This window comes from Puma concolor, chromosome E3 (assembly GCF_028749965.1).
Source record: "Puma concolor isolate L17-30 chromosome E3, mPumCon1.1.hap2, whole genome shotgun sequence".
Lineage (NCBI taxonomy): Eukaryota > Metazoa > Chordata > Mammalia > Carnivora > Felidae > Puma > Puma concolor.
This window is the reverse complement of record NC_141682.1, coordinates 42615415-42643175: the sequence shown is the minus strand read 5'-3', so window position 1 is coordinate 42643175 and position 27761 is coordinate 42615415. Positions and strand designations below refer to the sequence as shown.

The window sequence follows — 27761 nt, the reverse complement described above, 5'->3', positions numbered from 1 at the left end:
GGCCTGAAGGATCTCCCTCCACAGCCCCCAGCCAGAAGCCAGAAAGACGAGGCAGCTCCGGTAAGTTAGTGGCAGCTAAAACGCTCCCAGTCCATTTATTGGCCACATGAGGTGGTCGTCAAGAGACTAGTTAGAAGGTAATCACGGGAACTAGTGTAATAAATGCCCTGAAGTACGAGAGGTTCACCGCTGGCGAACAAGGCACAAGAGGTCAGTGTTCAGGAAACAGGCAGGACAGCACACAGGGCTCGAGACTCGAGTCCTGTGGCCTGTGAGGCTTGGGGGAGACCATGTGCCTGGCTCTGGCCTGCTGGAGCGCATGGCCCCGGCGCCCCAGCCAGCTCAGTGGAGCTGAGCATCCAGCTCGTACTTCTCACAGAACTTGTCAGTGAAGGGGATGCAGGTGAGGAACTCACACCACTCACAGCGGACGGGGTAGAAGTAGAAGAGGACCACCAGGCCGGCCAGGAGGCCCAGGAAGACCACCTGAAAGACGATGATCTGGCAGCGCTTGCGGTACAGGTCAAACTTGCCGAAGCTGATGTAGGGCAGGAAGGCAAAGGAGAGGAAGAGGCCGCTGATGAAGCCCGAGATGTGAGCGAAGTTGTCGATCCAGGGCAGCAGCCCAAAGGTGAACAGGAAGAGGACCACAGCCGACAGCTTGAAGAAGGCACGCCAGGGCCTTGCCAGGACCTGCCAGCTCTGGAAGAGCTCCACGAACAGGCAGGCCAGGATGCCAAACTGCGAGCCGGCTGGGCCCACCTGGCGGCAGTGTGGGTGGCTGTGAGCTGGTGGGGCTGAGCAGACCCGCCCCAACCCAGAGCCGCGTCTCCCCGTCCTGCCTCCCGTGGCCTGCAGCACACTGAGATTAAGGAGCCAAAAGGAGATGCTCCCGGTCTGGACTCTCCAGGGCCCCAGACTCCGTGCTGGACGTGGACTCGGTTTACGACAGGCAGCAGGTGCACATGGGGGAGTCCCCACTCTGGGTGACAGTCTTACCTCTGCCCGGTATGGCAGGAAGATGGCACTGGCCAGGTTACCAGTGACACCGCTCAGCAGGTAGATGATGGCTATTCGGTGCCAGCCTGCCAACTTCTCCAGGTCCCGCAGGACAGTCATCTGGAAGCAGACTGACACCAGGCAGTGCAGGATCCTGTGGGGTGGGGGTGAAGGGCTACTCAGCAAGGAGGCCGCCCCCTTCACCATCTCTGGCCATCCTGGGGTACCTGGGACCAGCCCCCCCTGCTCGGCCCACATGGTATCACTTGCCCAGCGTGCAAGAAGAGGGACAGCCACAGGCGGTAGAACTGGTCGGGCACCTCAGGGTTGAGAAAGGGCAGGAGCCCACACACGTCATCCATGCAGTGCACCTGTGCAGAGTGGCCCGTCAGCACCCACAGTGGCTGGGGGGAGAGGGGAGGGACACTCACCCTGGAGGCCTACCTGGGAGCACAGTGTGGCCTCCTCGTGGAAGTAGCCCCTCATGAAGTCACAGTACTCCCGGGAGGTAATCTCACACCTGGAAGGTCAGGCCAGGATTGCAAGGACTTGTAGAGTGGCCCAAGGGCAGAGGCACCTGACTATGCCAGCCAGGCCCAGCTTTCAGCCCTGCTTGCCCACCATTGTTGGCTCTGGACAAGTCCAGGCAGACCCCTTCTCACCCCAGGCCCCTCGGAATCTTGGGTTATTTTGGAACTTGGTGAGGGAGAAGGGCACGGCCCCAGGGCAATCTGCACCCAGGACTGGCTGCACACACAAGCACAGGCACACCCACCTGCCCTTTGTGCCGATGCAGCAGGGCCGGCCCGTGATGACACAGTCCATGTGAGGGTGGTTGGTGTGGTTCCCGGCGCTGTTTTTGGTGCAGATCTGGGTCACAGATGGGGGTGAGTTGGGTCAAGGCCTCCCCCAACCCTGGGACCCACAACCATGCTTGGAGAATGGGGCAAGGATGGACAGGCTCCTAAGGTAGGAAGCCAGCCTCCCTGGACTTCAAGCTGGCTACCACACCCCGAGACACAGATGAGCCCTCTGTCAGGTTGGAGTAATGTCACTTGACCCCCTAGGCTTCCACCTGGTTCTCCTGTTCTGGCTACCTGCTCAGAGAGGCAGGTGTTTGGTAGGTAGACAGGCTGAGCAAAGGCCAGAGGCACAGCGTCTGAACACCCAGGGTGGTCCCATGATGGGGATCTGTGGCATCACTAACGGGTGGAATGTGGGTTCCTCCTTCACAAAACAGGGCGACTCACAAACAACCCCTCCACTCTGGCTCACCGGCCACTTGGTGATGTCATCTGGCCACTCGTGGGGGTCCTCGGAGGAAGGCTCATCACACACCCTGCATGAACCCAGGATGTGGTCAGACCCTGCCTTGCACCCTTGGTATCCATGCCTTCCCGTCCGACTCAACGACATGTGGGGCAGCTATACCCTCTCCCCCCGACACACACCCCATGGAGCCATTGACAAAGGAAGTAAGGGAGGGGCTGGCAGGACTGACCTGGGGTCCTGGTGGCAGACAGAGCCAAACTGCCTCTTGCGGCCCGCAAGATCTGGGGCACTGGGGTGGAAGGGCCACTTCACCCACACTGCCAGCGTGGACTGTGGGAGGACACAGGGTCAGGCCCTGGTCAGAGCCCACCCCTTAGCCAGTGCAGTCTCCAGGAGGCAGGAATCAAAAGTAAAGTCACTGAGTCCCTCACACTGACCCACGACGCAATTTCAATGAAATTACACTCCACAAATGTGCAGGCGTGTTGGGAGACTATTAAAAGGAGCTCAGCAGCATAATTCCTGTTAGCTTAACAATAGAAACAACCCGTGTCCAAAATCAGAACTGGTATAAAGGACAGCACCTCCACATGAGATGATGTAATATAAACTTGCATGAATCTTTTTTGGTTTTTTCTTGAATTGTTTGGTGGAAAGAATAAGGCAACACCACTTGTGTAAACTTAGGACGTGTGCACAAAAACAGGACCGACGTGCAAAAAGAGCACACCCAAATCAAAGACTTGCTACAACTGTCCTCTGTGACAGGAGGAGCAGGAAATGGGGGGAGCAGGGGATACAAGGAATAAATGTGAGCGGAGGGCCCTCGCACGGAGGGACGCCAAAATATGCACGGAACTAGGGTAGTGATGACTCAACCGGCTCTATCTGAAGTCCCAAGGTAACCGCAAGCACACGGTGGTGGGGGCACAAACCGAGCACTCCTCCTCCGAGGTCTGCACGCAGCCCGACCGGTCATTGCGCACGCAGCAGGCCGAGTGCTTCTCACGCTCACGCGCAGCGCGGATGAAACTGTGTACCTGCGGGTCCTGGCGCATGCAGGGCGAGAACTTGGCACCCAGGTGAATGAGAGCCTCCTGCAGAGGATTGGGATGTGCAGCTGCAGAATCCGGCCCCCTGCGAGCCCAGGGTTCCCACCCTCCGGCACCCACAAGGCCCTGCCCTCACCGAGCTGGGCCCGATCCAGAAGTTCTCCTGCTGCACGTACTTGACGTTCTCATAGACCCCGCGGTTCCGCAGTACCTGCAAGGTTGGGGAGAGAGATCAGACAGAACCCGCTCCAGCCCTCTCCTCACAGAGTGAGGAAAGACGGAGTCCAGAGCCCAGAGTCCACAGATCCGGGCCGGGCAGGGTGCCAGGGCTCACCGAGTCCACAGTCTCATGCTGCGAGAAGCCCACAGGCGCGATGCCGTAGATGCACACGGCTAGAATGGTGACGAGTGAGTGCACGAAGGTGAGCCAGTAGGTGAAGAAGGGCCTGCAGGGCAGAGCGTCAGCAGAGACCGCCTCTCCAACCCAGAGAACCCACCCCCAACCTAGAGCCTTGCCTGCTGGAAGCTGCATCCCACCCACACTCCCACCCCATGCCTACCTGTGGTCGTCCATGTCCTCAATCTGGCGCTTGACATAACTGTCGATACGCTTGCGGTAAGTGCGGTTGGTCAGCCGGCCCACCATGCCCAGCCCATACGGCCGCTTCTCCCTGGCAAAGAACTTGCGCACGGGCATCGCGATGCGCTGGCCCCGCCGCTGGCCCGCCGTGCTCACTACCTCCTGCCGCAGCCGCACCTTGGGCTGTGGGGCCGCTGCGCCACCCTCCTTCTGCTTCCTCCAGCCTCGTTCCAGGGGCCTGGGGGAAGGGGCACAGTCACCTCCCGCCCTAGACTCCCAGCCTGCCTCAATCCCTCCCAGCAGGACCAGGATGGCCCCTCCTCTCTGGCTCCCATCTAACACTGAAAGCACTGTGCAGTCATCCACCATCAGCCTCCAACTCACCAGAAAAAGAGCAATCCTGAGCCTCCCTGGGGATTGCAGAGGTGGAACCTGACCTATGTGAGGTTCCCTGGACGATCTACAAGTATGCATTACAACACCCTCCATCTCCCCGCTAGATTCTGTCCAGCCTGTGGACGCTGGGATTCCGTTCCTGTCCCACAGGTGGGCAGCCAAGACCTGAATGGTGCCCAGCCCTGGGTCCCACAGCCATAGTGACCAGGCTGGGCTCACAATCCACAAGATGACTCCTTCCCCCGGCCCTCCATGGCATCAGTGCCCTAGGGCCCAGATGCTCCGGACAGCCGTAGATCCTGCCCTCCCCCCTCCCCACTGGCTGGTGGCACTCACAGCATCAGGTGGCTGCGCTCAAGCTCACTGCGGTCCAGGGCCCCACCCGTGAGGTCTGCCTGCTCTGTGGCTTTCTCCCAGTCTTTGAGTGCTGCCTCCGAAGGGGACTCAAACACCTCGTCTGGGTACGTGGACAGCTCCTCGTGGAGGACTCCTTCCTGAGCAAATACGCACGGTCAGGGTGGGATACGTAGGCGGAGGGGTCTCAGGTGATGCCCCTGTGCTCTTACCCGGGCAAAGAAGGACGTGTCCAACTCGTCGGGGAAGTCAGCTGTGTCCTCCTCCAGGAAGCTGGCGGGAGTGAAGCTTCGGCGCTGCACCCGGCGCAATGTGCCATCCCTAACAGAGCGGCCCTACCAGCGAGGAGGTGAGCGTGCGGTGTGGTGGCCAGCTTAGTTCCCACCTCACCCCAGCCCCTGCACCCACCTTCACCAGGGCTGCAGCTGCCCGGAAGCTCATCTTGGCCACTGATTCACGCTTGCGTCGCCGCGGGAGCCGGTTGAAGCCCGAGCGGGAGCTGGAGAAGGAGCAGAGGGAAGCAGCACCAGGCGTGACAGGTGTGTGTGGGGTACTCAGGCCGTCAGCCGTGTCATCTGCCACTCGGAAGGCCCGGCCCCGGGCCAGGGGATCTATGATCTGGCAGAGGGAAGGAGATGTAAGAGTCAGGGACTGGGTCATCGCTATGGGGGAGGGGGGGATCCTTTTCCACCCTATACTCCACTGTAGAGAACACAGCTGCTGGTCTTCCCACTCCCCAGTGGGTCCCTGGACAGCTGTGTGGGTGCCCAAAGAGGCCCCCATCCTCGCCTGTAGTGCCTTCACACTGCTGTTCACCCTGCGATACTCTCCCACCTAGAGACTGGCCCATGGTACAATCCCAGGACCTTGTCCCTTGCCCCTGGCCCCCATTCCCAGAGTATCTTGGGTGCCTCTATGGAACCATCTGACCACCCTCCCACACCATGAGCTCTGAGGAACCTCCTCTGCTCAGGCTGGCTGTGTCCCCAGTCCCAGTCCAGGGAGCAGAGTGAGAAGCTGGTACGAGGCAGAAGGTGGGCATACCTTCTGCATGCCCAGCTGGCATGGCCCCACGTACAGTGGCGGGGGCGTCTCAGTGCTGGTCAGAGACACGTTGTCCTGGCTAGGCAGGTCTAGCTCCCGGATGACCTGCGGCTTCAGCTTTCCATAGCGCTGGCTGCAGTGGCGGATGCTCTTGCGCTGCCATTTCTGGGTGCTGTCGCTGTCCTTGCTCACTCCGAACCAGTCAGCTGTGCCCCTGCCATAGGAGGGTCTCAGCAGGGTAACGCCAGATCTTCCGCCCACCCCAGCAGGGGCCTCAGAGGCTCTCCTCTTGTGCAGCATGCCCCAACCCAAGCCTCCAATCACTCTAGGGTCCAGGGTCCAGGGTCCAGGTGGGCTTGGTGTAATTAAGGGGATGAGTGGGTTCCAGCCCTGGCCACCCCCTAAACAATTAGCCAACTCCAAATTCCTACTAGAACCACAGACGGTAGGCCTTGCCCAAGTGAGTATTTTACACAGATCCTCAACCCATCATGGGGTGGGGGTGGGGTCCATGGGGGAGACATCGAGTCCACAGATGGCACTCAGAGCTCAACCCTTAGCCACAGAGCTCGGCCCCAGGCAGCAGCCTGACCTTGGACACCACAGAACTCAGGCAGTGGGCACTGCAAGCCCAGGAAAGCTGCCCATAGCTCTTAGACATGCAAGGAAAAACACTAGCGGCACCTGCTGTTAGGAACCCCAGGGAACACCAACTGCACTGGCAACTCCCGAGAGGCCACAAGCCATGCACACGCCAGCTAATGTCAACATACTCATGCCCTGCCCCAGGTACCTGAGCAGGGACCGAGAGAGAGACCGGCGCTGTGGGAGGGCCCTGCGGGCACCAGGGGGACCCAAGAGGGGCAGAGTGTGGACACGCCCAAAGCGCACCTGTCGGCTGTTCAGGGGCCAGAGCATTGGGATGGGGGAGACAGAGAAGGAGAGAGCGAGTGCTGGAGGGGAGCAGAGAAGGCAGTAGGTGAGAGCAGTTGGTCCCCAGAGCGGGAGGAGGACAGGGTGATGTGGGGAACAAGATCGAGGAGAAAGCCAAGACAGGAAGGACCCTTGCTCCGTTCCCAGCCCTAGTACCCAGAGGGGACCCTGTATGATTGCCTCTGTCCCCCCAGCCCCCCAGTCCCCCACCAGCGGAGCAGCCGAGGCAATACAGTACCTGCGGATGGTCTGGGTGATGGACGTCTGGCGCTGCAAAACTGGCCGCCGGACCTCATGGTGGGGCGAGGGGATATGGGCTGTCTCAGCCGGCATACTCACACTCCGCAAGAAAGCCTGGCGTCTCAGGGGCTGGACAGTGGGGTCACGGTGAGGAGGCTGGATGGAGTATACCCACAGCCTCTCCTGGCCAGGGCCTACCTGTAAGAAGCTGGGTTCCTCGGTCACTGGGGGCGCTACAGCTGGTATGTCCAGCTTCAGCCAGGGTGGCTTCTTGCGCTGCAGGCTGCTCGTGCTGTCCCTGCGGGCCTCACTCATGGTTCCAGGTGGGGCAAGGCAGGCCTGGGGGGTGTCATGTGTTACTCAGTAACCGTGCTGACAGAACTCTGAAGTATCGCTGGGCCCAGGGATGGTCCTGATGCTGAAGTCCTACTCCATGCTCAGCACTAATCTGCTGAGTGCCTGCTTCATTCATCCCTAGAGACGTTGCAGGCATGAACTAGGTCCTCAGACAATATACATTCATTCATGTCGAAAGATATAAATTCGTAACAGATATTTGAGCATCTACTATGAGTCACTCCTAGGTGCTCAGGGACACATTGGTGGAGAAACAAGGAAACAAACACGGACAAAATCCCTGACTTCCTGGAGCTTAGAGTCCAGACAAACAATAAACCTATAGATACGATGTGTTAAAACGTGGGAAGTACGATAGGGAAAACAGCACATTCCAGTTGCCGGGGCACTGATGCCTCCCTGTAAGGTGACATCTGCCAAAGACACGAAGGTTGTGATGAGGTGAACGAGGCCAGTGGTTGGCGGGCAAGGTTGTTCCTCACACAGGGAACAGCCAGGCTGGGGGCTCACTCCAGTCTGTACGCAGGGCACGTCTCACGTCTGCCTGACCCATACCTCACCGTCCTACCATCTGCTACAAAGACAAAGGGCCCACTGCATCCACAACAGGGGTGCGTGATCCCTCCATCTCAAAGAGGAACGGCCACATGGCTTGCAGCGGGCCACGGATGCCCCCACCAGCAGGGGACCTACTGAAAACCACTGGCATGCGGATGCTGCCATGACCACCAGGGGCCGCTATGCGCCCAAAAAACAGATGCACTGCAGTGCCGAGGACTTCCCTCAGCATATGAGACCCTGCCACAGCACCAGGGCCCAAGCAGAGTAGGGAGGACCCAGAGCAGAGGCCACGGCTTGATCAGGGTCTCCGCTGCGTGGCCAGGTGACAGTGAGGCAACGACCATGTGACCATTGGCCTCTTGGGCACTCTATTCCCCCCTTACAAAAGGTCAATTTCAGGGCAGATCTGGTTGTCCCTCCCCAGAGGACCACAAGGTGTCTGGAAGCAGGACATCCAAGTTTGGAAGGGTTCCCCAAGCACACCGTGGGGCATGGATAGCAGGCGAGTGGCCAAGCAATACTGAGAGGGCGGAGACTCCAAACTCCCTCCGCTACATCAAAGAGCTTCAGACCCAAACAGACTCTGAAATTTGGGCTTGGGAATCCACCCACGAACGCCTCTAGAAATAGCCTCCCTTGCAATCCCCTGAAGGAGATATAGAGAAAGCCCCGCCTGTACTTTACAAATAGGAAGACTGAGCCCTGGGGAACTTGCCCAAGGTCACATATTCAGGGAGCGTAACTACAGACAGCCCCAGGAGGCTGCCCACAGCTCCCACTGGACTCACACAGAACACGGAAGGTAGGAACTCTGTTCAGAGCAACTCCCAGCTGTATACCGACCCGGGAAAGTCGAAGGATGTTGTTCTCACCCCTACACAGACCAGGAAGGGCATGGGATGCTGAGCACTGCCCCTCCTGCCCCTCTGCAAAACAGGGGTAGCCCCAGGTACTGCTCACGGATCCTTGTGGCCCTGGACCAGCCGCTGGGAATCCACAGGCCTCTCCAGGAGCCTCCCTATACTTTGCCAGCGCCTCCAGGTGATATGAGCCAGTTCTCCACTCAGGAGCACAAGGAACCTCTGCCAGCTGATTGGCTTACACCACCACACACATCCATGACCCTCCCAGCTCCCACTGCCCCCATGGCCTCTCCTCACACCCGGCGGCCTCCCATCTCAGCACTCTAGTCATGCCCCAGCCTTGCACATGCATTCTGCCCCAATCCCCACATGTTCAAGGACCCACAGCCTTAGTCAGGCTGGCCCCACCCCTGAGAGGTGCTCCCAGACCTGGATTCCCCTGGCACGGCTCAGGAGTTCACCCACGTGTATGCTGTCCTGTTACCACCGGGTCTGCAGTGGCAAGACAGGCCTGCTCCAGAGCCACTGCTCAGTCAACACTGGCCATTTCTGAGCATGGACTGGCAAGGGCCCATCCTCATGATCTGGAGGGAGGAGGGGCTCCTGAAAAAGACCCTTCAGTTGCGTCTGGGAGGAGGAGCTGACCACAGGGCCGGGTCAGGGCAGGGATAGCACAAGCAAAGAAGTGGGGAAAGGGTGGTAAGGTACACAGGAAATCTGGCATTCCCCAGCCGCTGCTAGCCTGGGCGGACAGTCAGCCCCAGGAACACAACAGCCCTTAAGTTCATGAGGGAGGTACCAGGGCCCTGCCGGTACGCCCAGATCTCCCAGTGTCCCTCACCTCCACACAAACCCCTCCTGTGTTTGGGGCAGAACCTGGAGGGTGCTCTGTAACCCACAGGGTTCCAGGATCCCCACCCTGCCCCCAGTGCTGTGGGTTCCTGGTCTGCCCCACCCCTCTGTGCACAGTTCCCCATCTGGGCCTCAAGTGGGTGGGATTCACAAGGGGGGGAGTGCTCCATAGTGGGCCCCAGGGGTGTGGAGGAGAGGCAGGCCCAGAAGACAAAGAGTCTGGGCTGGGGAGGGGCACAGTGCCTACGCAGAGGACACAGTGGTTCTGTGTCCAGGCCTCCCCCAGGCACACAGTGGGCTCTTGTTCCCAGACAGCCCCTCAGGGGGGAATCCCGACAGCATCTCTGCTCTGCTGACCCCCTCAGTGCAGGAAGAGACCGCAGCCCAGGGAGGGCCTGATTGCATGGGGCCACATATTATCTGAGTCACTCTGGCAACAATCAAGACTGCCCACCCGGGGCCCAGCCCCACCAGGAGACCCCCAAATGGGCATCCAGAAGTGGAGTAGAAAGTGCTGGCAATGGCTTACCACATGCTAAGGGTGGGGGCCGAGCCCAGCAAGGGGACACGAAACAGGGGTGCACATCAGGTGCTACACCTCCAGGCAGCGCAGGACAAGTGCAGGGCCCGTGATGAGGGCCCGAGATGGGGCTGAGGCACAAAGGCCCCACAGGGTCACAGGGCTGCTTTTTTCTTTTTTTTTTTTTTAAGTTTATTTATCTATTTTAGAGAGACAGGGAGGGAAAGTCTTCTTCTTCTTTTTTTTTTAAAGTTACCACTGGGGCTGCTTTAAGCGCAGGGAGGGGGTGGGAGTAGCTGCAGCCTCATGGCAGAGGGCTGGGTAGGGAGCCGGGCCAGGTCCTACCGCAGCAGGTTCCTGCTCTGGGGATGAGTGGGGACCCTCATCACGGTGCACAGGTACAAGAGGGGCCGGGAAGCCAATGGAGGGAGGCCCGTGGGGGAGAGCCTGGCCTGAGACACTGGACAGACCCTTCTCACCTTCACCACCTGCAACCCTCTGCAAGCATCAATTTTTTCATCTGAAAATCAGGGGCTGTAGCAGTGCTTGGCACACAGTTGGTGCTTGAGAAGCAGCAGCTAACGCAAACACCAGGCTGAAAAAGACCCTGCAATTGAGTCCGGGAGGAGGAGCTGCCTGCTGGCTCTGTGGAGCCCCCTGAGGACAGCCAAAGGAAGGGGGGGGGGCGGGGGGTGGAGTAGGAGGGCCACAGAGCATGCACCACCAGAACAGCAGTGCGGGGCATGGCGGGGGGCGGGGGGAGGGTGGCACCTGGGGATAGGACCCTTCAGAGATGCCCAATTTGGTAAGGTGTAACCAAGAGGCAGGAGGAGACTGGGGAGCAGTTCTGGCCTGCCCTGGCCTGGGCAGTGGCCAGAGCCATTGTGAGGCTGGATCCTCAGGTGTGAGCAGCAGCCACCAATCCACTCAGGCCCGCTCAGCCACATGGCAGGACGATGCCAACAGGGGCGGCTGGAGGCCTAGTGGATAGCCCGAATGGCCCAGCCCCAGGACAAGACCCGCCAAGCCCTGGCCCCACCCTGCCCAGGGGACCGCCCACTGCCAAGGTCAGCTGGAGCAATGGGCCCCACCCCAGGACACCTGCCCAGACGTGTCCCCAGCTCACCTGAGCATGATCCCAGGAGGGGCCAGATCCTCCAACCTCCACACTAGTGCCCTGATCTCTGACCCTCGGTCTTCTGTTTGACTCCTAATCTGATGCTCATCCCCAGAAATCCCTTGGGAACAGGGATCACCAGCTGTCTGGCATCCATCCCAGAATCCAGTCCTTCAAACAGGCTACTGTGTGGCAAAGCAGAATTCACCTGGCCTCTCTGTGCCTCTTTGTCCCCTGTATAAATGGCATAATGCTAAGTAATGGTAATGGCCAGGCCCGCCCCCCTCCTCAACCCTCCCAAATCTCACCACTTTTCTGTGCAGGAAATAAGGTCAGAGAGGAACAGGGCAGGCCTGAGACCCAGCTAATAGCCTGCAGAGTGCTCTCTGCCCATCCCCAGGAGGATACATCAATCCCTCCTTCCCCTTGTCACCCATCACCGGGCAGATGTCACCCCAGACACGTACACGGAGGGCCCGTAACAGAACGACAGAAGGCTCCCTGCTACAGGAGGCCCCCAAAGGCACAGGAATCCCCAGTAATAATCACACTCTGGGACCTAACCAGGGAGCGTGGTACACAAGGAGCACCAGCCCTGGGGAGAAGTACTGCCCGAAGTTTCAGCAGGCATATATGACAACCAAAGCCAAAGCCCCTGACCCCACTGGCTCTGACAAGGGCTGACAGGGTGGATACACCCCGGGCTGGGGAGCCCCAAGGCTCAGAGAGGTTGAAGGTCCATGCCACACAGTCAGTCAGCAAGGGCGCAAGGGAACAGACTGAGCTATAGCAGATTCTGGCTGAGACTTAGGTGAAAGCATCCCTCAACCTGCAGAGGGGAAAGGCCCACATCCTACCAACCTGCCTGGCTCTAGGGCAGATGAGTCGCCTGGCCACCGATCAGGGCCCCCAGAAGCTCCCCCCTGAGACGCAGGCGCTCCCTGGTGCCTTGACACCCTCGGGCTTAGTGACCTCCTCCCAGGACAGGCCAACTGCTGGATAGTACCAGAGAGGCCCCAGGAGGGGAAACCAAGTCCCAAAGTCTGTTCGAAGAGCAGAAATGGCCTGTCATCAGAAGCCTGGCACACCTGCTGACCTATCACAACCCGTAGGAAAGGGTCCTCTGTATTCATCTTACAGATAAGAAAACTGAGGCTCAGAGAGGCCGGTCACCACCTGAGGTCACTGAGCCTCCAAGGGAGTTCAAAGCCTTGGGCAATGTCTGCCCAGGAGCTGGGGTGCAAGAGACCTGTGTGCCTGCCTAGCTGGCCCTGGCCAAAGTCCCCCAGGGGTAGGGACAGACCATGTGGGTCCCTCAGGCTGTGGAGGGCTGTCAAACCCATCCCCCAACTTCACGCTCTCCTGAGCCGGAGCATCTCCGTTCAGGGAGAAGGGGTTCACCTTCAAACACATCCAACCCAGAAAACAGGCAGGAGCCAAGGAATATGATCCTTGGGCAGAAAGTGGATCCTGTCACAGACACCGAGGTGGGGGAGCTGGGGCTGGCAAGGGGAGCACCTCATCCAGAGAGAGGAGCAGAGGGGTGTGCCCTGAGCAGTAGCTGGGAGCTGAGAAGACCCTGAGGGAGGGCCCCAAAAGGCAGGGGAGAACTGGCTGATCCCCTCTGAACAAAGGATATGACTTCCCAAGGGCAGCAACTTGGCCACTAATGCTGGATGAGGAACGTTGGTCACAGCAATGCTCCAGCTCTGCTGCCCTCACTTGGGCCGTCTGCACAGCGGGAGGCTGGTTGGCTGCTTGGAAGGGTTGGAAAGGGGCCTGGGGCCTGGTACCTTCAATTTAGGGCCAATCAACTGTTGTGCCCACCTACTAGCCTCTGTCCCGTTCTCAGGGTAAAGGACCCAGCTTGCCCAGAATGACCCCTGGTGACGGGGGGGGGGGGGGGGGGGGGGGGGGGGTGTAGCCTTAGGGACCTCTGGGACCCCAGCCAGGTGGCGGGTTCCTCACCTTCCTCCTAATCTCTGGGGACTCTCTAGGGGTCTGGGACTGGCTCCCGGTGGGGGGGGGGGGGGGGGGCGGGATGGGGGAGAATCCAGCTTCTAGCTGGGCCAAACCTGAAAAGCTGGTTTCCTCCTTGAATCTTCTCAGCTGGGAAGTCCCAGGGTTGGGGAGGGGGGCTCCCAACAGAAGGTTAGGGCCTTCAGACCCAGGACCCCCGCCCACCCAAACAGACACAGAGACACAGGACCCAAGCTGCACAGAAGGAACTCTGCTCAGGAACCAGCTGAGCCTTGGGCAGGCATGACTGTGGGATCCCCTGCCCATTCCCCACCCAGCCCCACAGACTTGCCCCCAGCAGGACAGACAGCCAGGCCCTCCCCCAGTCCCCTGAGCCCCTGGGGTCCTGCCATCTTCCCTGCAATAGAAAGCCAGCCTCTAGGCACGCCCCCACTCCCCCACCCCACCCCCTGCTGCTCTTGGTCACTACGCACAAGATAGGGGGTGTCTTTGGGAGTAGATCCCAGGGCCCCGCAGCTCCAGTATTTACAGATTAGGGAGACAAAGGTTGTGAAGCGGGAAGTAGGGTCAGTCCCCCGCCCCCACCTCCCCAGCTACTGCTATTATTGGTGATATTATTCCCATCCACAGTGACGACGGCTGCGACAGGGATGATTCCCGAGGAGTCCCACCCTCGGAGCCGGAGTTTCGACTTGGAGCACCACCCACCGGTGGCGGCCGGGAAGGAAAACGTCAGGGGGGGAGGGTTACAGCTTGGAGGAGCCTGGGGACACCCCCAGACTCCGAGCCCTCCCCAGGACCCTCAGCTGTTGGGCGGGGGCTGGAGCCGCGCTGTCCGGCCCGATCAGGCCGCTGGGACGTGCTAATCCGGCCATGGGCTATTTTTGCGCCGCGCCGGGTTAGGAATCCCGGGCTGGGCCGCCTCCGCGGGTGAGTCGGGAAACTCCGGGAAGGGAAGTCCGGCCGACCGGGGCGGGTACTCGCCGGACCCGGGACCCAGACCTGGAGCCCTCAGCCAGCCCGACTCCGGTCGCTCCCGGCGGCTCCGGCCACGGCTGGCTGAGGACGGGCCCCGGGGGCGGCGGACGCGAGCCCCGGAACCCGCCCGGCCCGCGGAGCCCTGCGCCCCGCTCCCGGCGCGCTCACTCACCGCAGCCGCCGCTGGCACCGAGGGTCCTCGGGGGGTCCTGAGGGCTCCGGGGAGGGGCTGCCACCGCCGGCCGGGAGGGCGCCCGCGCCGAGTCCCCGCCCGCGCGCCTGTCCGGCCCGCCCGCCCGGGAATGCCATGGAGCGAGGGGCGTGCGCGCCGGGGGCGGGCCCGGCCGGAGGGGGCGGCCGCGCTGACTAAGGGCTCAGGAATGCGCGCGGCCCGCCCGGCTCGAGTCACCTCCTCCGGGAAGGCCCCTGGGCTCCGCTCTCTCCGTGTCCGGCCGCTCGGACACCTGTGGCTGGTGGGGGGGGGGGGCGGGGGGGGGGCCGGAGGGCGGGGGTGGGTTTGGACGCCTCGGCCGGGGAGGGAGGGCCTAGGGGCCCAACCGGACAGAGCCTCAGCGTCAAGGGCAGTCCTGTGTTCCTCAGCCTCTCCCAGACTCTAGAGTGAATCCTAACCTTATTCCTCCTTGACTTGTGCTTGAGAAAGGGGGGAAGGGGCGGTGTGGGACAGTGTCCCTGGGTCTCCTGTAAAGCGAACCACCAACCTCCTCCAAAGGCCCACACTAAATCCCTCTACGTTCACCCAGACCCATGTGAGCACTCACACTTAGCCACGTTCCCGCTCGTGCATTCAAGCACGTACACACCCACGCGCTCTAACCACTCTCCCTGACTCACATATTCACACACACCTGTCTACAGACTCACACACACACAAAACTGTACACACCGTATCAACTTGCACATATTATACACATGCACACAAGCACAATTGTACACTCCCATCTGTGTGTTTACACACTGATGCACACCCTCACAGCAGAGGATTAGAGCAGTTACCCCCTCCCTGGACCCTGTGCTCTCCAGCAGGCACTCCCAGGCCAGGCTGGGTCTACGACCCCAGAAACGTTCAGAGCAGAGGCGACACTGTGGCATCCACTCCTTGCTCTTCCCTCTTTCAGAGCCTGCCCACCGCCCCTGATAGGCTCCTCCCTGCATTGTCTGAGTTGGATACAAAATGACCCATCTGCTTGAGGCTGATGGGAATTTCCCAGAGTCCCTCTCTCTCGACATCCCAGGAGTATGTGGGGTCGAGAAAGACCTGGAAATGGGGGAGGGGAGTTCCAACAGCAGGGCATAGATAGGGCTGACCGGGTCCTGTGAGTGGTGGACGAGCCTAGGCTTCCTTGGGGTGGTCTCTCTTATCGCCTCAGAGAACTGGGACCACAGGTCTCCTAAGGACCCTTTCACCAGATGCCAGGACACCTTGGGGCACATCTGGCCCAGCACATCAAGCCTCGCAGTGTCCTACAAATATGTCCTCAGGCCCTCTGCTGGTCTGGGACCAGGTGGCACTGGCCTGCCCCAAACAGAGCTGCTGCCACCAGTGGCCAACCGTGCTGGGCCTGGCCGCAGACTTGGTTCCTGACCACACAGAAAAGAGAGTTGACAGCTTGAGGCGGCAACCAATGTACGGGCTCTGGAAACTGGGCAAGGGACAGAACCCCTTGATCATGGCCTCACCTGTACCAGGGAACAAAGTGGTGCCGGCACATACTGGGACCTCTACGAACACAGGCACGTCAACACAATTCCTAGGTAGAGGGAGACAGTGAAAGCTTTGGAAGGGCCACAGGACGACTCCTCCATGGGGTGCGGGGGGGGGGGGGGTGACTACAGGTGCACTGGGGACACCAGGCAGGAGGGAGGCTGCCTGGTGCTGATGCTCGTGGCTCCTGCAGCCTACGCGTGCCACTCCTCCCATGCCAGGCTCTCAGCCTCTCCATACCAGGCATTCTCGACCCCTGCCAGGGGTAAGCAGGCCCCGCCCACCTGGATGCCCAGACTGGGCTGGCAGGGCCAGCAGTGGTGTCAGTTCTGGAGGCCGGGGCCCGGGCTCACGTCCAAAGCATGCCACGGCTGGGCATCCGGTGTTGGCAGGTCCCCCTCCTGCAGCGGATGCTTCAGGGTGCCGCTCCATGACCCGCTCCGTGACCCAGACACTCATTCCCAGCTGCCAGGAGCACCGGCCATGGCCGGCCCACAGCTGAAATCCCCCTCCAAGGAGTCACCTTCAGTGGACAAGAGCCGCCTTGCCAAAAATCATACTCTTTCCCCGGACAGGGTGGTCTATGTGTTCAGTGACAGGTAAATGGCCTCCCCCGTGTTCATTTAAGCTATCTCCGGAGGGCCCTCTCAGCACCGGGCTTCAGTGGGAGCCCCAGCAGTCTCTGTTGCAAACCCTTGCCCCTCACAGGTGTTGATCCCAAGGCATGTCTCAGTATACCCTGGCAGGCAAATCCAGGACCCCCCACGTTCTCAACCCAGCTCGGCATCCTGAACAAGGACCTTGGAATCAAAGGGTGGTGCGAGCAGAGGCCTGGACACATGAGTGCTCAGGCCTGGACCTAGTCCACAGGGACACATGTATTCACGTCTGTATGTTCTGCTTCATGTCTGTCCCACTGCCCTGTGCTCTGGGGAAGGAGCCCCTACAGGGAAAGCCGGCTGCCAGTCCTTCTCTTTCCTCTTCGTCCGAGCCCTAGAGAAATGGAAATCAACTGCAACTGCGGACAGGTGACTAGGTGTGGATGGATATCTGGACCACCCCCATGGCTGTGGACCTCCCTCTAGGACCTGAGGGGGTAAGATCCTGACCAACAGCAGGAGTCCCCATCAGCTACCCTGGAATCCTCAAGTCAGCAGGCCAGTTCCTGGGCTTTGGGGAGCCTGGATGGGCCTGGCACCAGCCCCTGGCTATTTGGGGAGGAGAGGGAAGTGGGCCAGGCCAGCCGGGGGCCTGAAGTCACTAGCTATTCCCAAGGCAGCTGCCTGTCCCTGTGTCTCAGTGCATGGCAAGGGGTCCCGTAAAGTGCCTCGGGCCAAGGCTCAGCAGCATTGGCGGCACAGCCCCAGAAAGGGAGGATGCAGCCCCCATACGTCTCCTTGGGCTGCCTTCTCTTCCCAAGGGGGCTCTGATCCCCCTGCCCTGCCCAGAACCCGTCAGATTCGGAGCGCCTTGGAGGCCACTTGGGATGCCAGAACCGCTAAGAAGCTGCCAGAGGGCGGGCCCTCTGCTATCTGCCGTGGAGTCCACTGGGCCCTGACCCAACTCTCCCTTCAACAGTGTCAGCATCCCTCCATCAGAGAAAAGGACACTGAGCTAGTGTGCTGCGTGCTCTGCAAGAGTGCTGCTGCTGGAACTGTGGCCTCTGTGCTGTCCCTTCAGGGCTTTAGTCATGGCCCCTCCGTGGGCTGGCCCAGCCCCAGCACCGACTCCTTTCAAAGCATGGAGGGTGTCCTCAACTCCATCTCGCACTGACAGCCTCCAGCACGTCTACCGGCCCAGCAGCAAGGCACGCTGAGGACAGAGAAGGCCCTAGGACCCTCCTCCCACCGGGACCACCTCCTCTGACCCCCAGCCAGCCTGCCCAGCAGGCCACAGTGGGAACGCTCAGCTCACCACTTCCAGCCCGCGGTGGGGCCTCAGACCACTAACCAGGAAATGGGGGCGGGCCGGTGGAGGGCCCACCCTGGAGAGGTTTCGCAAGCCCCTGCACTCAGGCTGAAACATCTGGAGAAGTACACTGCTGGCGCCGGCCCTGCCTCCTCCTCCTGGGGGCCAGGGCTGCGCTCGAGCCTCTCTCTCCTCATCCTCAAGGTGGGGATAAAACACCCCTCCGGGAACAAGCAGGCTCCTCCCCGATTTCTATAAGGACCACGAGCCATTTGTAAAATGAGAATAAAAATTAATACAAATGGCATCCACCCTGCCCCGGCCCTCACCGGGAGGAGGGGGCCCAGCTGAGGCCTCACTTTCCCTCCTGGAGAGAGGGAGGTTGGAAAGGGAGGAGAGAAGGGGGACTGGACACAAAGGAGGGCAGGAAGGGGGAGTTATTGTTTGGGCAGAATGGCTGCAGGGGGTAAGGAGGAAAGAAACGGGTGGGAGTCACATCTAAGCCTGCCTTACAAGCATGGATTTATGACACACTGCCCACCCCCGGAAGGAAGCGGCACATAGTGCCACAAACAGCTGGGTGGCTTCCAGCAGGCAGCTGGAAGGCTGCAGCCCTTCCCTCCCCAGGAAGTCCTGATGGGAGCCCTGAGGGGAGGGGGCCAGCAGTACTGCTGGCCCAGGGCCCAGGCTGAAGTTCAGCTCCTGGGCTGTTCAGAGGAGGGGCCTAGCTGGAGACCAGAGTCCTCCCAGCTGGACTGACCCTGTGCTCATCTGAGGCCTATTCACATGCACATGGCCCATCCGGGCACTTCCCACCTGACATCATCCTATGCCCAGTCGCTGAGGCCCCACAGGTACCCCCTTCCAGGGCCAGGGTCACAGAAATCAAAGCGTAGACGGTGCTCCTCAAGGGTTTTTCCAGAGTGGGTGGTACAGGAGGGTGGGACTGTGCCAGCCACAGCAAAGGGGACCTGCAGGGGAGGAGACCCTAGAGCTACAGAGTGTGTGTGTGTGTGTGGGGGGGGGTATTCTGCTGGGTGTTGAAGCCCGTACCCTCCTGGTCCACTGAGCCACAGGAGCCGGCAGTGTGCCCCTCCCCGCCATGGTTGTCCCCAGCCAACAGCCCCTGTGCTTGAACACTTCCCACTCATGGCCCTTCCTTCCTCTGGATCAGGCACTGCCCTCCCCACATTCCCCTCCCCTCCCCTCCTCTTCTGGACTCCAATCCGACTTGAAAGGTTACAGGCAGGGTGAGCAACATCAGAGGTGGAGGGCCGCACGTTCCCCATACGGCCCCCCAGCCGCCGCCCTTCCCGGCTGCAGGCTGCAAGCGCAAGCCGGGTGTTCCCGGGTCCCCAAAGTCCTAGTCCCGGCCTCAGCCTCTAGAGGAGACTGGCCGTGACCCAGCAAGCCCGTTCCAGGGCGTGGGCAGGCTCCTCTGGGCATCTTTGGGCGGCAGAAGGGTTGGAGGCTACACTGCAGGCAGTATTCTCAGACCCGCTAGCGACGATGACCCCGGCAGGGGCTTCCGGATACGCCTGGCGTCCGCTTCCTGGACAGTCTTCCTGGCCCACTCCCCATGTCCTCTCCCCACAAATGCCCCCCCGGAGGTCTGGAGCAAGTAACACCCCTCCCCCGTCCAGGAAGCGCATTCCGAGGACCGGGACTCAGCCACCACCTCCCTAAGGCGCACTCCGCATCACCCCACCCCCCAACCGGGGCCCCTCGAGGGCCAGGAAGACACAGGACGGACCAGTCCTCTTGGGAGTCTGGCTACTGGCTGGCGGCCGTGCACGGACCACGGTGCACACGGGGGCGGGAGGCCGGTCACTGGGAGAGGCACCAGGCTGCGGGGGTGCTCGCCCCAACCCCAGACGCCTTCTCCCGGGTCTCACGCCACGAGAGTCCCAGCCGCCCCGGGCCTATGTCCAGGATGGGCGGAGGCCCCCTGGCTCCTCCTCCGCGGGCGGATCCGCGCCGCGCCGCGCTCGCCGCCACTGCGCCGGGCTTCCGTCCTCCCGCGCGCAGGCGCCGGCGGCACTTCCGGGGTCGCCTCGGCGGGGCGGGTGGGCTCCACGCGCTGGGGGTCCCCACGCCCGGAACCCCGGCCCCAGCCGCGGGATGCCCGCGCGCGGGGCGGGCCAGGTGAGTGTGCGCCCACGTGAGCGCGCTTCTCGCTCCGCGCGCGGCTGCCCCGCGCTACGGCCGAGCAACGGTCTCCGGGGCGATCATCCCCCCCCCCCCGCCCCCCGGAGTCGTTCAGCCGGCGGACCGCTGAGCGAGAACCCGGGGGAAACCAGTAACGCGGGCCTCACTTCCCAGACAGGCGCCCACCGGTGTGTTGGCCCTGGCTTGGCTGCTCCATCTGCCAGTAGAAAAGCTGAGGCCCGGCCGAGGTCGCCAGTGAAGTCTGGTTGGAGACCCCGACACCGGTTTCTTGGTTAAATGTGCACTCAGACCCAGCTCAGACATTCCCTCCCCAGGGGCCGGCCTGCTACAGAAATGACCCTGGCTTGGCCCAGGGGGCCACTTTCTCACGCTCCTCGCTTCAGTGCCCGGCACAGCCGGATAAATGGTCTCTCTATACTTACTAACCTCGTGTTTGCCCACGTTGTGATGGAGGGCTGGTGGGCACCCACATCCAGGCCAGGCTGTTTCCTGCCCTCCGCCGGGCGGACCTACTCTGACAAGAGACCCTTGTCCCCAGGTTTTGCCTGGAGACATCCCAGGTGGAGGGTGTTTCTTTTTAATCTTTTAAAGTAGATTTATTTATTTTGAGAGAGAGAGAGTGAGAGCGAGCCGGGGAGGGGCGGAGAGAAGGAGAGGGAGGCATGCAAGCAGGCTCCAGGGTGTCAGCTCTGAGCCGGCGGAGGGGGGGGGGGGGGGGGGTCTCGGTCTCATGGAACCGTGAGATCCTGACCTGAGCCACCCAGGCGCCCGAGGGCGTTTCTTCCTAACATTCTTTGAGTGCTTGCTGTATGCCAGCCGACTGCATACCTGACTTCTCTCATTTTATCCTCGTAACTTTGTGTGGCAGATATTGGTTACTTTTCTACAGATGAGGAAACAGAAGCACAGCCACTTTAGGTGATTTTCTGGGGCCCCTTGTTCAGGGAACCGTCATTTCTAACCGGTGCCAGGGAAGCATGTGAGGTGCCCACGTACAAAGTTTGAGGCAGTGCTCGCTCTTGGGTGCAACAGCAGGGGCACCCCGCTACTTAGCCCTGGGCCAGTCCATCACCACAGAGGCCTGTGAGGCAGGTTCAGGTTCTAGGTCTCTGATGGGGAAACCGAGGCCTCTCTCTCAGCCTCTGTCCCTGTGCAGCTTTATGAGTCCCTCCCCACCCAGGGTGGACCAGTGCTGACCCAGAATGACCCAAGTGCCACGAGGCAGGCAGGGGGCCAAACTCCCAAGTGGCAGCGTCCCAGCGCCTGAGCCCATGGCGGGTATTGGCAGATGGGCTGGGCTGCAAAGACGGTCACGTCAGCCTCCACTCTCAGTAGACTGGCGGTCTCCTTTTGCCGTGGAGCGTCAGCACTTATGTTAAAAATAATGGGTCTGTCACATGCCAAGGAGATGTGGGTACTACCGAAGACCAGCCCTTGAGCGGGGTGTTTCCCAGGCCCCCGTGCTCACCAGCTCCCTTCATCTTATCCCACTTGCTGGAGAGCAGCTGGTCTCAGAACAGCTGAGCATGCGTGGTCGGGTTTCTCAGGCTGTGCGGCAGCAGGTGGGAGGCTGGGTCTCGTCCCTTGAGAGACCTCACCTTTGCCCCGCTTGCTCCTTATCATTACGATATCCCGGGTCATGAGAGGGGATAGTTGGGGACTCACCAGGGGTCATGCCTGAGCCCTTGGGGTGGAGCAGAGAAGACAGTCAGCAGGTGCGCATCCACCTGTGTGTGGCCTTCTGAGCCATTCTGAGGAGGGGATGGTACAGCGGGAGCCCTGCCAACGTGTCAACAGGGTGGGAGGGGAGTGTGGATGACACAGCAAAACAAAACCCATTCCTTGGCCAGGCCCCATCAAGGTCATGGCTGTGCTTTTAAACTCCTGGTTAGGGTCAGTGCAAAGGGCTGGGTTCAAGAAATAAGATCAAAAGTTCGTTTGGGGGGGGAGGGCGCCTGGGTGGCTCAGTCGGTTAGGTGTCCGACTTCAGCCCAGGTCATGATCTCACGGTCCTCGCGATCGAGCCCGTGTCAGGCTCTGTGCTTAACAGCTTGGAGCCTGGAGCCTGCCTCGGATTCTGTGTCTTCCTCTCTCTCTGTTCTGCCTCCGTTCGCCCTCTCTCCTTTTCTCAAAAATAAATAAAAATTAATAAAAAAAAGTTTGGGGTCCACATGATGAGTGGGAATAAGGGTACCAGCCCTCCTGTCCTAGGCTCAGATGCCCACTCTCCCCTCCCCAGGCCCTGCGGCCCTTTGTCACCAGGCTGTGCATCCGCAGCATGTGGAGGGTGTGTGGATTAGAATGGCTACCCTGACCCTGCCACCGACCGCCTGTCCTCATTTCCCAAGGCTTCCTGGGGCCCAGCATGGGGCTGAGTATAGCATTCTGCTTGCACCTTGCAACAACCCACCAGGTGGCTGCCTGCCTCCATTTTGCAGGTGAAGCGGGCAGTCAAATATGGTCCTTGAACTCCACCAGCCTGACTTCACCACAGAACCTATTCAGAATATTTATTTTGTCTGTTTTCATCACAGCTTTCCCGAAGAATGGGGCAAAAAAAGCAGCGACTGTTGGAGGCACGACGGCATCAGAGCCTAACAGACGGAGCCCAGATGCCTTCCACCATGGAGCCCTGCTTGGGGCCACCTGCAACCCTGGGACCCCAGCGCAGCATCTATTTTTCAAGCCCCAAAAGCCACTCTGCACAACTGGGATCTGAGTTTTTCGACCAGCCTGCAGTCCCTCTGGCTCGGGCATTTCTGGGACAGGTAATATAATGTGGCCAAGGAATAGGTGGAAAGTCTTCAGGCTGAGAACTCAGTTCCCTGGCACATTCAGCACTTCACAGGCCCTCCCTGGTTCCACTGCGGCCTGGGCTCCTCTCCTAGGTGCTCTGTTGACCTGAAAGCACCGCCCCTCCAGTGATAGCCCCTGGAAACTGCCCCCTGCCCTGTCCTCAGCCGGCGCCCCTGTCCCCTCTGGGTGCCACCCCTGGCCCAGGGTACTGTCTGAGCCAACCACAGCCAGCGCATCTTCCTGGCATAACGCCTACACTGACCCTCTCCTTGTGGAGCTGACTACACCCAGGGCTGTGGTCCAGGCCAGGGGTGCTACGGGCACCTGTCTTGCTGCTCAGAAATGCCTATCAGAGCTAGGTGGGTGGGAGCTAAGTAGGATGGTCCTTTGTGGGTTAGTCCAGGTGGAGGGGGCTACACAGGCTCTGGGGGTCCAGCTGTGTGGGAAGAGCATGGGGGCCCCGTGCCCCCCACACTGCCCTGCACTAAGCTAAGCATTTCAGTCCAAAGGGGACTTGGGGAGGAGGAGGCAAAGAGATGGAGGCCTTACCAAGAAGACTTGGAAGTGTGTGGTTTCAGTGGTGCCGACTTTCCAACCCAGCCTGGGCCGGAGCTTGAGATTGCTGCTGGCTGTGGCCAGGACACTTAGTGAGCAGGGCCTGTGTTTCCGGGGGGTGGAGCAGGACAGAGGGGACAGCAGGGGACCCGGCTGGACCTGGGTGCCCTGGTGCATCCTGAACCGGGGTGATGAGGCCCAGGCTGTGAGCTATCACAGTTGAGTCTCTGCTTCTTGCTGCTCTAAGCAGACTGACTGCCCACAGGTCTTGGTTCGGCGACTTGATGACGGCACAGAGCTCCGCGGCCGCATTGTGGAGACGGAGGCATACTTGGGGCCTGAGGATGCAGCTGCTCATTCGAGGGGTGGCCGGCAGACCCCCCGCAACCGTGGCATGTTCATGAAGCCAGGAACCCTGTACGTGTACATCATCTATGGCATGTACTTCTGCATGAACGTCTCCAGCCGAGGTGAGCAGAGTCCCCTTAGCTGGCAGCTGGGAGACCCATGGGAACACCAGGCTGGGGCAGGTACCTGAGCAAGGAGGTGTCAGTGCTAAACTAGGTTGCAGTTTTAGGAATCCTGGCTACACTGACAGGATGGTTATAGGTGCAGAGGCCCCCACGGGATAGAGGTCATGGGTTGACCTGAACACAGAGCAGACAGGTTCCACAAGGCCGCCCATGGTCACAGAGCTCAAAGGTGGCGTCCCCTGTGGCCCAGAGTAGACCTGTGGGGGGCCGGTTGTGGGCAAACAAGGGTGAGATCAATTTGGGTTGAGTTGCGCTCAGGCCAGAGCCTTGCCAGAGGTCAGTTACAGGGTCTGAACCTGTCGTTCTCAACGTGCTCCTGGCGTCTAGTGGGGGAGGCCAGGCATGATGCTGGATAGCTCACAGGCACACGTTGGCCCCCGTCACACAGAATCACCTGGCCGCAAACATCAGTAGTGCCCACAGATGCTGGTCTAGAGCACCCAGGAGAACCCATTCACCCTGTGGGACCTGCTCTGGGGCGGCTTCTGTTCTTCCTGAGCAGGTGGCTGCTTTCTGGAAGGCCTGTGCTCTGAAGGAAGAACCCACAGCGTCGTCCTCCCAGAGGCACCACTGACCAGGAGCGGGGTCTGCCTGGCCCACTCTGACTAGCCAGTCTCAACATCTGTATGTGTGTTGAGCTTCCTCCCTGACCATCCCAAGAAAGCAAATGCTTGAGGAGACCACAGAGAGGCGTGGGGTCTGGTATGCTGTGTGTTACACATGATTCCAGTGGCCTGGAAGTTGTGATTGCACAGAGTGGACAGCTGGGCCTGTCCACTGTCAGAGCCACATGGGCCCCAAGATTGGTCCCATGCCCAGCACAAAGCAGGTGTTGAGCGAAGCTGAGTGACTGGAGATGAGAGGATGGTGGGGACCACCCCAGAGGGTCGGTCCTCTTACCACCCTGGAAAACTTATCTTGGTTGTCTGGCTTTTCTTTGGCAATAGAACCAACCCCCTCTTGTGAAGTGGGACTGAACTCGGACAAGGAGAGAGAATGAGTCTGGTGATGCCTGGGGCTATGGTCAACAAAGAAGGGGAGAAGCCTGGAATTTCTAGGGTCGGGGGGCAGGGGGAGGGTGGGTACAGCGGACAGGGCAGACACGGGAGGTAGCACATTACCTTCTGGACACATGACCAAGATGCCCCGGAAACATCCAGGTCAGGGGGGCAGGAAACCACATGGGTGCAGACAGGGCCAAGGGTCGTCCAGCTAGAGGGAGGAAGAAGGGAGGCCAAGGACATGGTCGTTGCCTGCCTGCCATCAGTGTGGAGGTGCCACAGAAATGACCAGGAAGGCAGGTGGTGTAGACAGAGGACTAGCGGGTGAGGGTGGGGAGACTTGGTGGGAAGAGGTCATGCTTTCATCAGGACGTGGGACTCAGATGCATTCCAGGAAAGGGGTGTGGGGACAGAGGGATAGGCTCCTCCTTCACCCCGTGTGCAGGGGCTCATTGAGACACTGAGGGACATGTGAGGCACCCACGGGGCACCCTGAGGATGGTGGGCTAAGAAGGGCCCAGGAAAAACAGAGGCTCAGGAACTTGAGGTTTCGCTTGCTCCCAAGAGATACTTTAAAAAATTGGTTGGTTAAGGGACATCTGGTCACAAAACCCCCAACACTTGCCAGGTGCTGGCTACAAGGGAGAGCATGGCTGCTGTAACCACTCAGGGCTCCCAGGTGCCGATGGGGAGAACCTTGTGGCCAAGGTCCAAGAGTGGAAACTGGCCTGGCCACCTGAGCCTCTTCAGACCCCCTGGTGGTGGGGGTGGGCCAAGTCGGTAGAACAGCCTTGCTGGAGGGTCAGGGCTCCTCTGGCCAGGGTCATCACTGTCCCCAGCCATGCAGGACTGAAGGAATTTGGGGAGATGCATCTTCCCGAGTGAGCCCCTGGGCCCAGGGTATCCATTTGCGGTCTCCGGTCTCTAAAGTAGCTTCGCCTGAGCACCTCGCTGGCTGGAGCATTGGACTCTTGCTCTCAGGGTTGTGAGTTTTGAGTCCCACGTTGGATATAGAGATTACTTAAAAATTAAAAAAAAAAAAAATCTTCAAGTAGCTTGGACTGCTACACGAAGAGCCAGGGCTGGAAGGAGGTGAGGGGCTATGTTGGCATCTCTTCCCACATGGTCTCCTGTGTCGCTGGGTGGGGCTCGCCCAACATCACGAGCACACTGGTGGCTGCTCTGAGCCAACCTTTCAGCTTGCCCAACGGATTCCAAGTAGGTGAGGTGAATGCGGCGCCCTGGGACCTGGTCAGAATCTGCCAGGTCTGAGGCTTCCTGCTTCCTGGTGGGTTGGCCATGCTCACAGACACCTGGCTCTCTGCGGTTTCCTTTGCCAGCCTCACAATTGCTGCCAATCACCAAGCCAGAGGAAGCCAGAGAGGAGGCGGACTACCAGCACCCTCCAGGCTTTTTTTGAGATAGGTTCTCCCTAGCTGGTGCTCAGGCATTCAGGCTGCATGGGGGAAGCCCCCACCTGGTGACACAGGTCGTGTGTGCAGAAGGTGGAGGTAGCCGAATCTGGACACCGAGTGCAGGGGCGCCCAGGAAGGCAGCTGCGTCACACCCATAGCGCTGCACGCACCCTGGGGTAAGGAGGGCAACCGGCCTGGGGAGACCTGGCTTTCTAGGCTGTCTGTCTGTCCCACAGGGGATGGGGCATGCGTCCTGCTGCGAGCGCTGGAGCCCCTGGGGGGCCTGGAGACCATGCGGCAGCTTCGCAGCACCCTCCGCAAGGGCGCCGCGGGCCGAGCCCTCAGAGACCGTGAGCTGTGCAGCGGCCCCTCCAAGCTGTGCCAGGCCATGGCCATCGACAAGAGCTTCGACCAGCGGGACCTGGCCAAGGACGAGGCTGTGTGGCTGGAGCGCAGCCCCCCGGGCTCCAGGGAGCCGGCTGTGGTGGCAGCAGCCCGAGTGGGCATTGGCCAAGCAGGAGAGTGGGCCCAGAAGCCCCTGCGCTTCTACGTCCAGGGCAGCCCCTGGGTCAGTGTGGTAGACCGAGCGGCCGAACAGAACTCACAGGCCTGCTCGGACAAGGCTTTTTAATTGTTCAAAGACCAAATAAATGCTTTATGTCTGGAAAAGGGTACTGCTTGTATCTCTGCCAGAGCTCCTCTCGGTAGCCAGCATAAGCTTACAGTCCTTCTTCCTCCAGGACGGGACACTGGGGGCCGTGTGTGGGCAGGAGGCTGAACGCATCATTCCTCAGGCCTGCACGAGGGAGGGGAGCGTGTACCAGCGCAGACTCACCTTGAGGATGGGGATCAGCCCAGTCCCTTGTGTATCATCAGGTGTCAGAGAGGGAGTGACAGCTTGGTCACGAGCCTGCTGGCGGTTAACGCAAGGGCTGTGGTGAGGGCAGGGCCACTCAGGTGTTCCTGGCCCCCGGAAGGGCGGAGGGGTGGGGGCAGACGTGTTTCCGTGTATCCCCCAGGGTGACCAAGGGAAGGCAGCGGTGGAGGGGGTCAGGGGATGAGGACGGGGTTGGGAGGAGGGTCCGACAGAAACGCACGGCCCGAATTTGCGTGTGGAACGAACGCAGCAGGCCTCCCTCTGAGGCATGAGTCCTGCACACTCCCTCCAGCTGGAAGCCTCACCTCACCTCAGCTCAGATACTGAGGCTGCCTCCAGGACCAGACGAGACCGAGAACCTGGAGTACAGCAGGCCCAAGGCTGCCGCTGGACTGTAGTCCGGCTTCAGGCACCAGAGGGCTCCGCCCAGTGTAGGGGTGGGAAGCCCAGGGCTGGGGAGAGCCCAGCAGCCCCGCCGCGGGCAGCACCCTCTCTCCGCCTCCTCGTCTTCGGTCTGGTCTCAAGGGAGCAGTGCCTGGAACACCGCGATGACTGGGTCCTCATGGGTGGTCACCACCAGCACACTGCGGAACTTGTCAAAGAGCATGAGCAGCTGGGAGCGCCGCGTGTTCTCATTGTACATGATCTCCTCCAGGTGGTGGCGGCCCCGGAAGTAGTGCAGGAGC

The 27761-nt window shown here is 60.5% G+C and overlaps 3 protein-coding genes across 13 annotated transcripts in view; 1 reads left to right on the top strand and 2 right to left on the bottom strand.

Annotated features, from left to right (window-relative positions):
* Nucleotides 1–61: 61 nt before the first annotated feature.
* Nucleotides 62–14403, bottom strand: RHBDF1 (rhomboid 5 homolog 1). Of its 5 annotated transcripts, XM_086691787.1 has the most exons (19): nucleotides 14271–14403; nucleotides 7069–7209; nucleotides 6869–6999; nucleotides 6491–6595; nucleotides 5698–5911; nucleotides 5062–5271; nucleotides 4866–4988; nucleotides 4636–4793; nucleotides 3884–4141; nucleotides 3658–3769; nucleotides 3460–3534; nucleotides 3207–3368; nucleotides 2501–2601; nucleotides 2275–2338; nucleotides 1775–1869; nucleotides 1444–1519; nucleotides 1270–1370; nucleotides 1000–1153; nucleotides 62–762 (listed from the first exon to the last, which is right to left on the bottom strand). In XM_086691787.1, exons 2-19 carry the CDS (start codon nucleotides 7183–7185, stop codon nucleotides 343–345), a joined length of 2676 nt encoding a protein of 891 aa, XP_086547913.1. In that variant the 5' UTR covers nucleotides 7186–7209; nucleotides 14271–14403; the 3' UTR covers nucleotides 62–342. The 5 variants fall into 5 exon arrangements, with proteins under 5 accessions (XP_086547913.1, XP_086547912.1, XP_086547915.1 ...); XM_086691786.1 differs by having other exon boundaries at nucleotides 6869–7209; XM_086691789.1 differs by lacking the exon at nucleotides 6491–6595.
* On the top strand, nucleotides 13868–26867 carry MPG (N-methylpurine DNA glycosylase). Of its 3 annotated transcripts, XM_086691798.1 has the most exons (5): nucleotides 19754–19874; nucleotides 22138–22336; nucleotides 22433–22666; nucleotides 23515–23719; nucleotides 26435–26867. In XM_086691798.1, the coding sequence occupies exons 3-5, from the start codon at nucleotides 22445–22447 to the stop codon at nucleotides 26827–26829; spliced, it is 822 nt and encodes a 273-aa protein (XP_086547924.1). In that variant the 5' UTR covers nucleotides 19754–19874; nucleotides 22138–22336; nucleotides 22433–22444; the 3' UTR covers nucleotides 26830–26867. The 3 variants fall into 3 exon arrangements, with proteins under 3 accessions (XP_086547923.1, XP_086547922.1, XP_086547924.1); XM_086691797.1 differs by lacking the exons at nucleotides 19754–19874; nucleotides 22138–22336 and adding an exon at nucleotides 13868–14050; XM_086691796.1 differs by lacking the exon at nucleotides 22138–22336 and having other exon boundaries at nucleotides 19716–19874.
* Nucleotides 26812–27761, bottom strand: part of NPRL3 (NPR3 like, GATOR1 complex subunit) — a 43195-nt gene continuing 42245 nt past the window's right edge. For 4 of the 5 annotated variants that reach the window (XM_086691791.1, XM_086691792.1, XM_086691793.1 and 1 more), the window contains one exon: nucleotides 26812–27761. In XM_086691791.1, coding sequence (XP_086547917.1) covers nucleotides 27596–27761 — 166 coding nt within the window. In that variant the 3' untranslated portion in view covers nucleotides 26812–27595. The other variant, XR_015245358.1, reaches the window with a different exon arrangement.

Coding starts and splice junctions, on each gene's coding strand:
- RHBDF1 (XM_086691786.1), bottom strand. CDS start 7,185: ATGAGTGAGGCCCGCAGGGACAGCACGAGCAGCCTGCAGCGCAAGAAG. Junction 2,602..3,206: donor CCTCGGAGGAGGAGTGCTCG/GTTTGTGCCCCC, acceptor GTCCTCCCACAG/TCCACGCTGGCAGTGTGGGT. Junction 763..999: donor TCCTGCCATACCGGGCAGAG/GTAAGACTGTCA, acceptor CACTGCCGCCAG/GTGGGCCCAGCCGGCTCGCA.
- MPG (XM_086691796.1), top strand. CDS start 19,851: ATGCCCGCGCGCGGGGCGGGCCAG. Junction 19,875..22,432: donor CCGCGCGCGGGGCGGGCCAG/GTGAGTGTGCGC, acceptor TTTTCATCACAG/CTTTCCCGAAGAATGGGGCA. Junction 23,720..26,434: donor CATGAACGTCTCCAGCCGAG/GTGAGCAGAGTC, acceptor TCTGTCCCACAG/GGGATGGGGCATGCGTCCTG.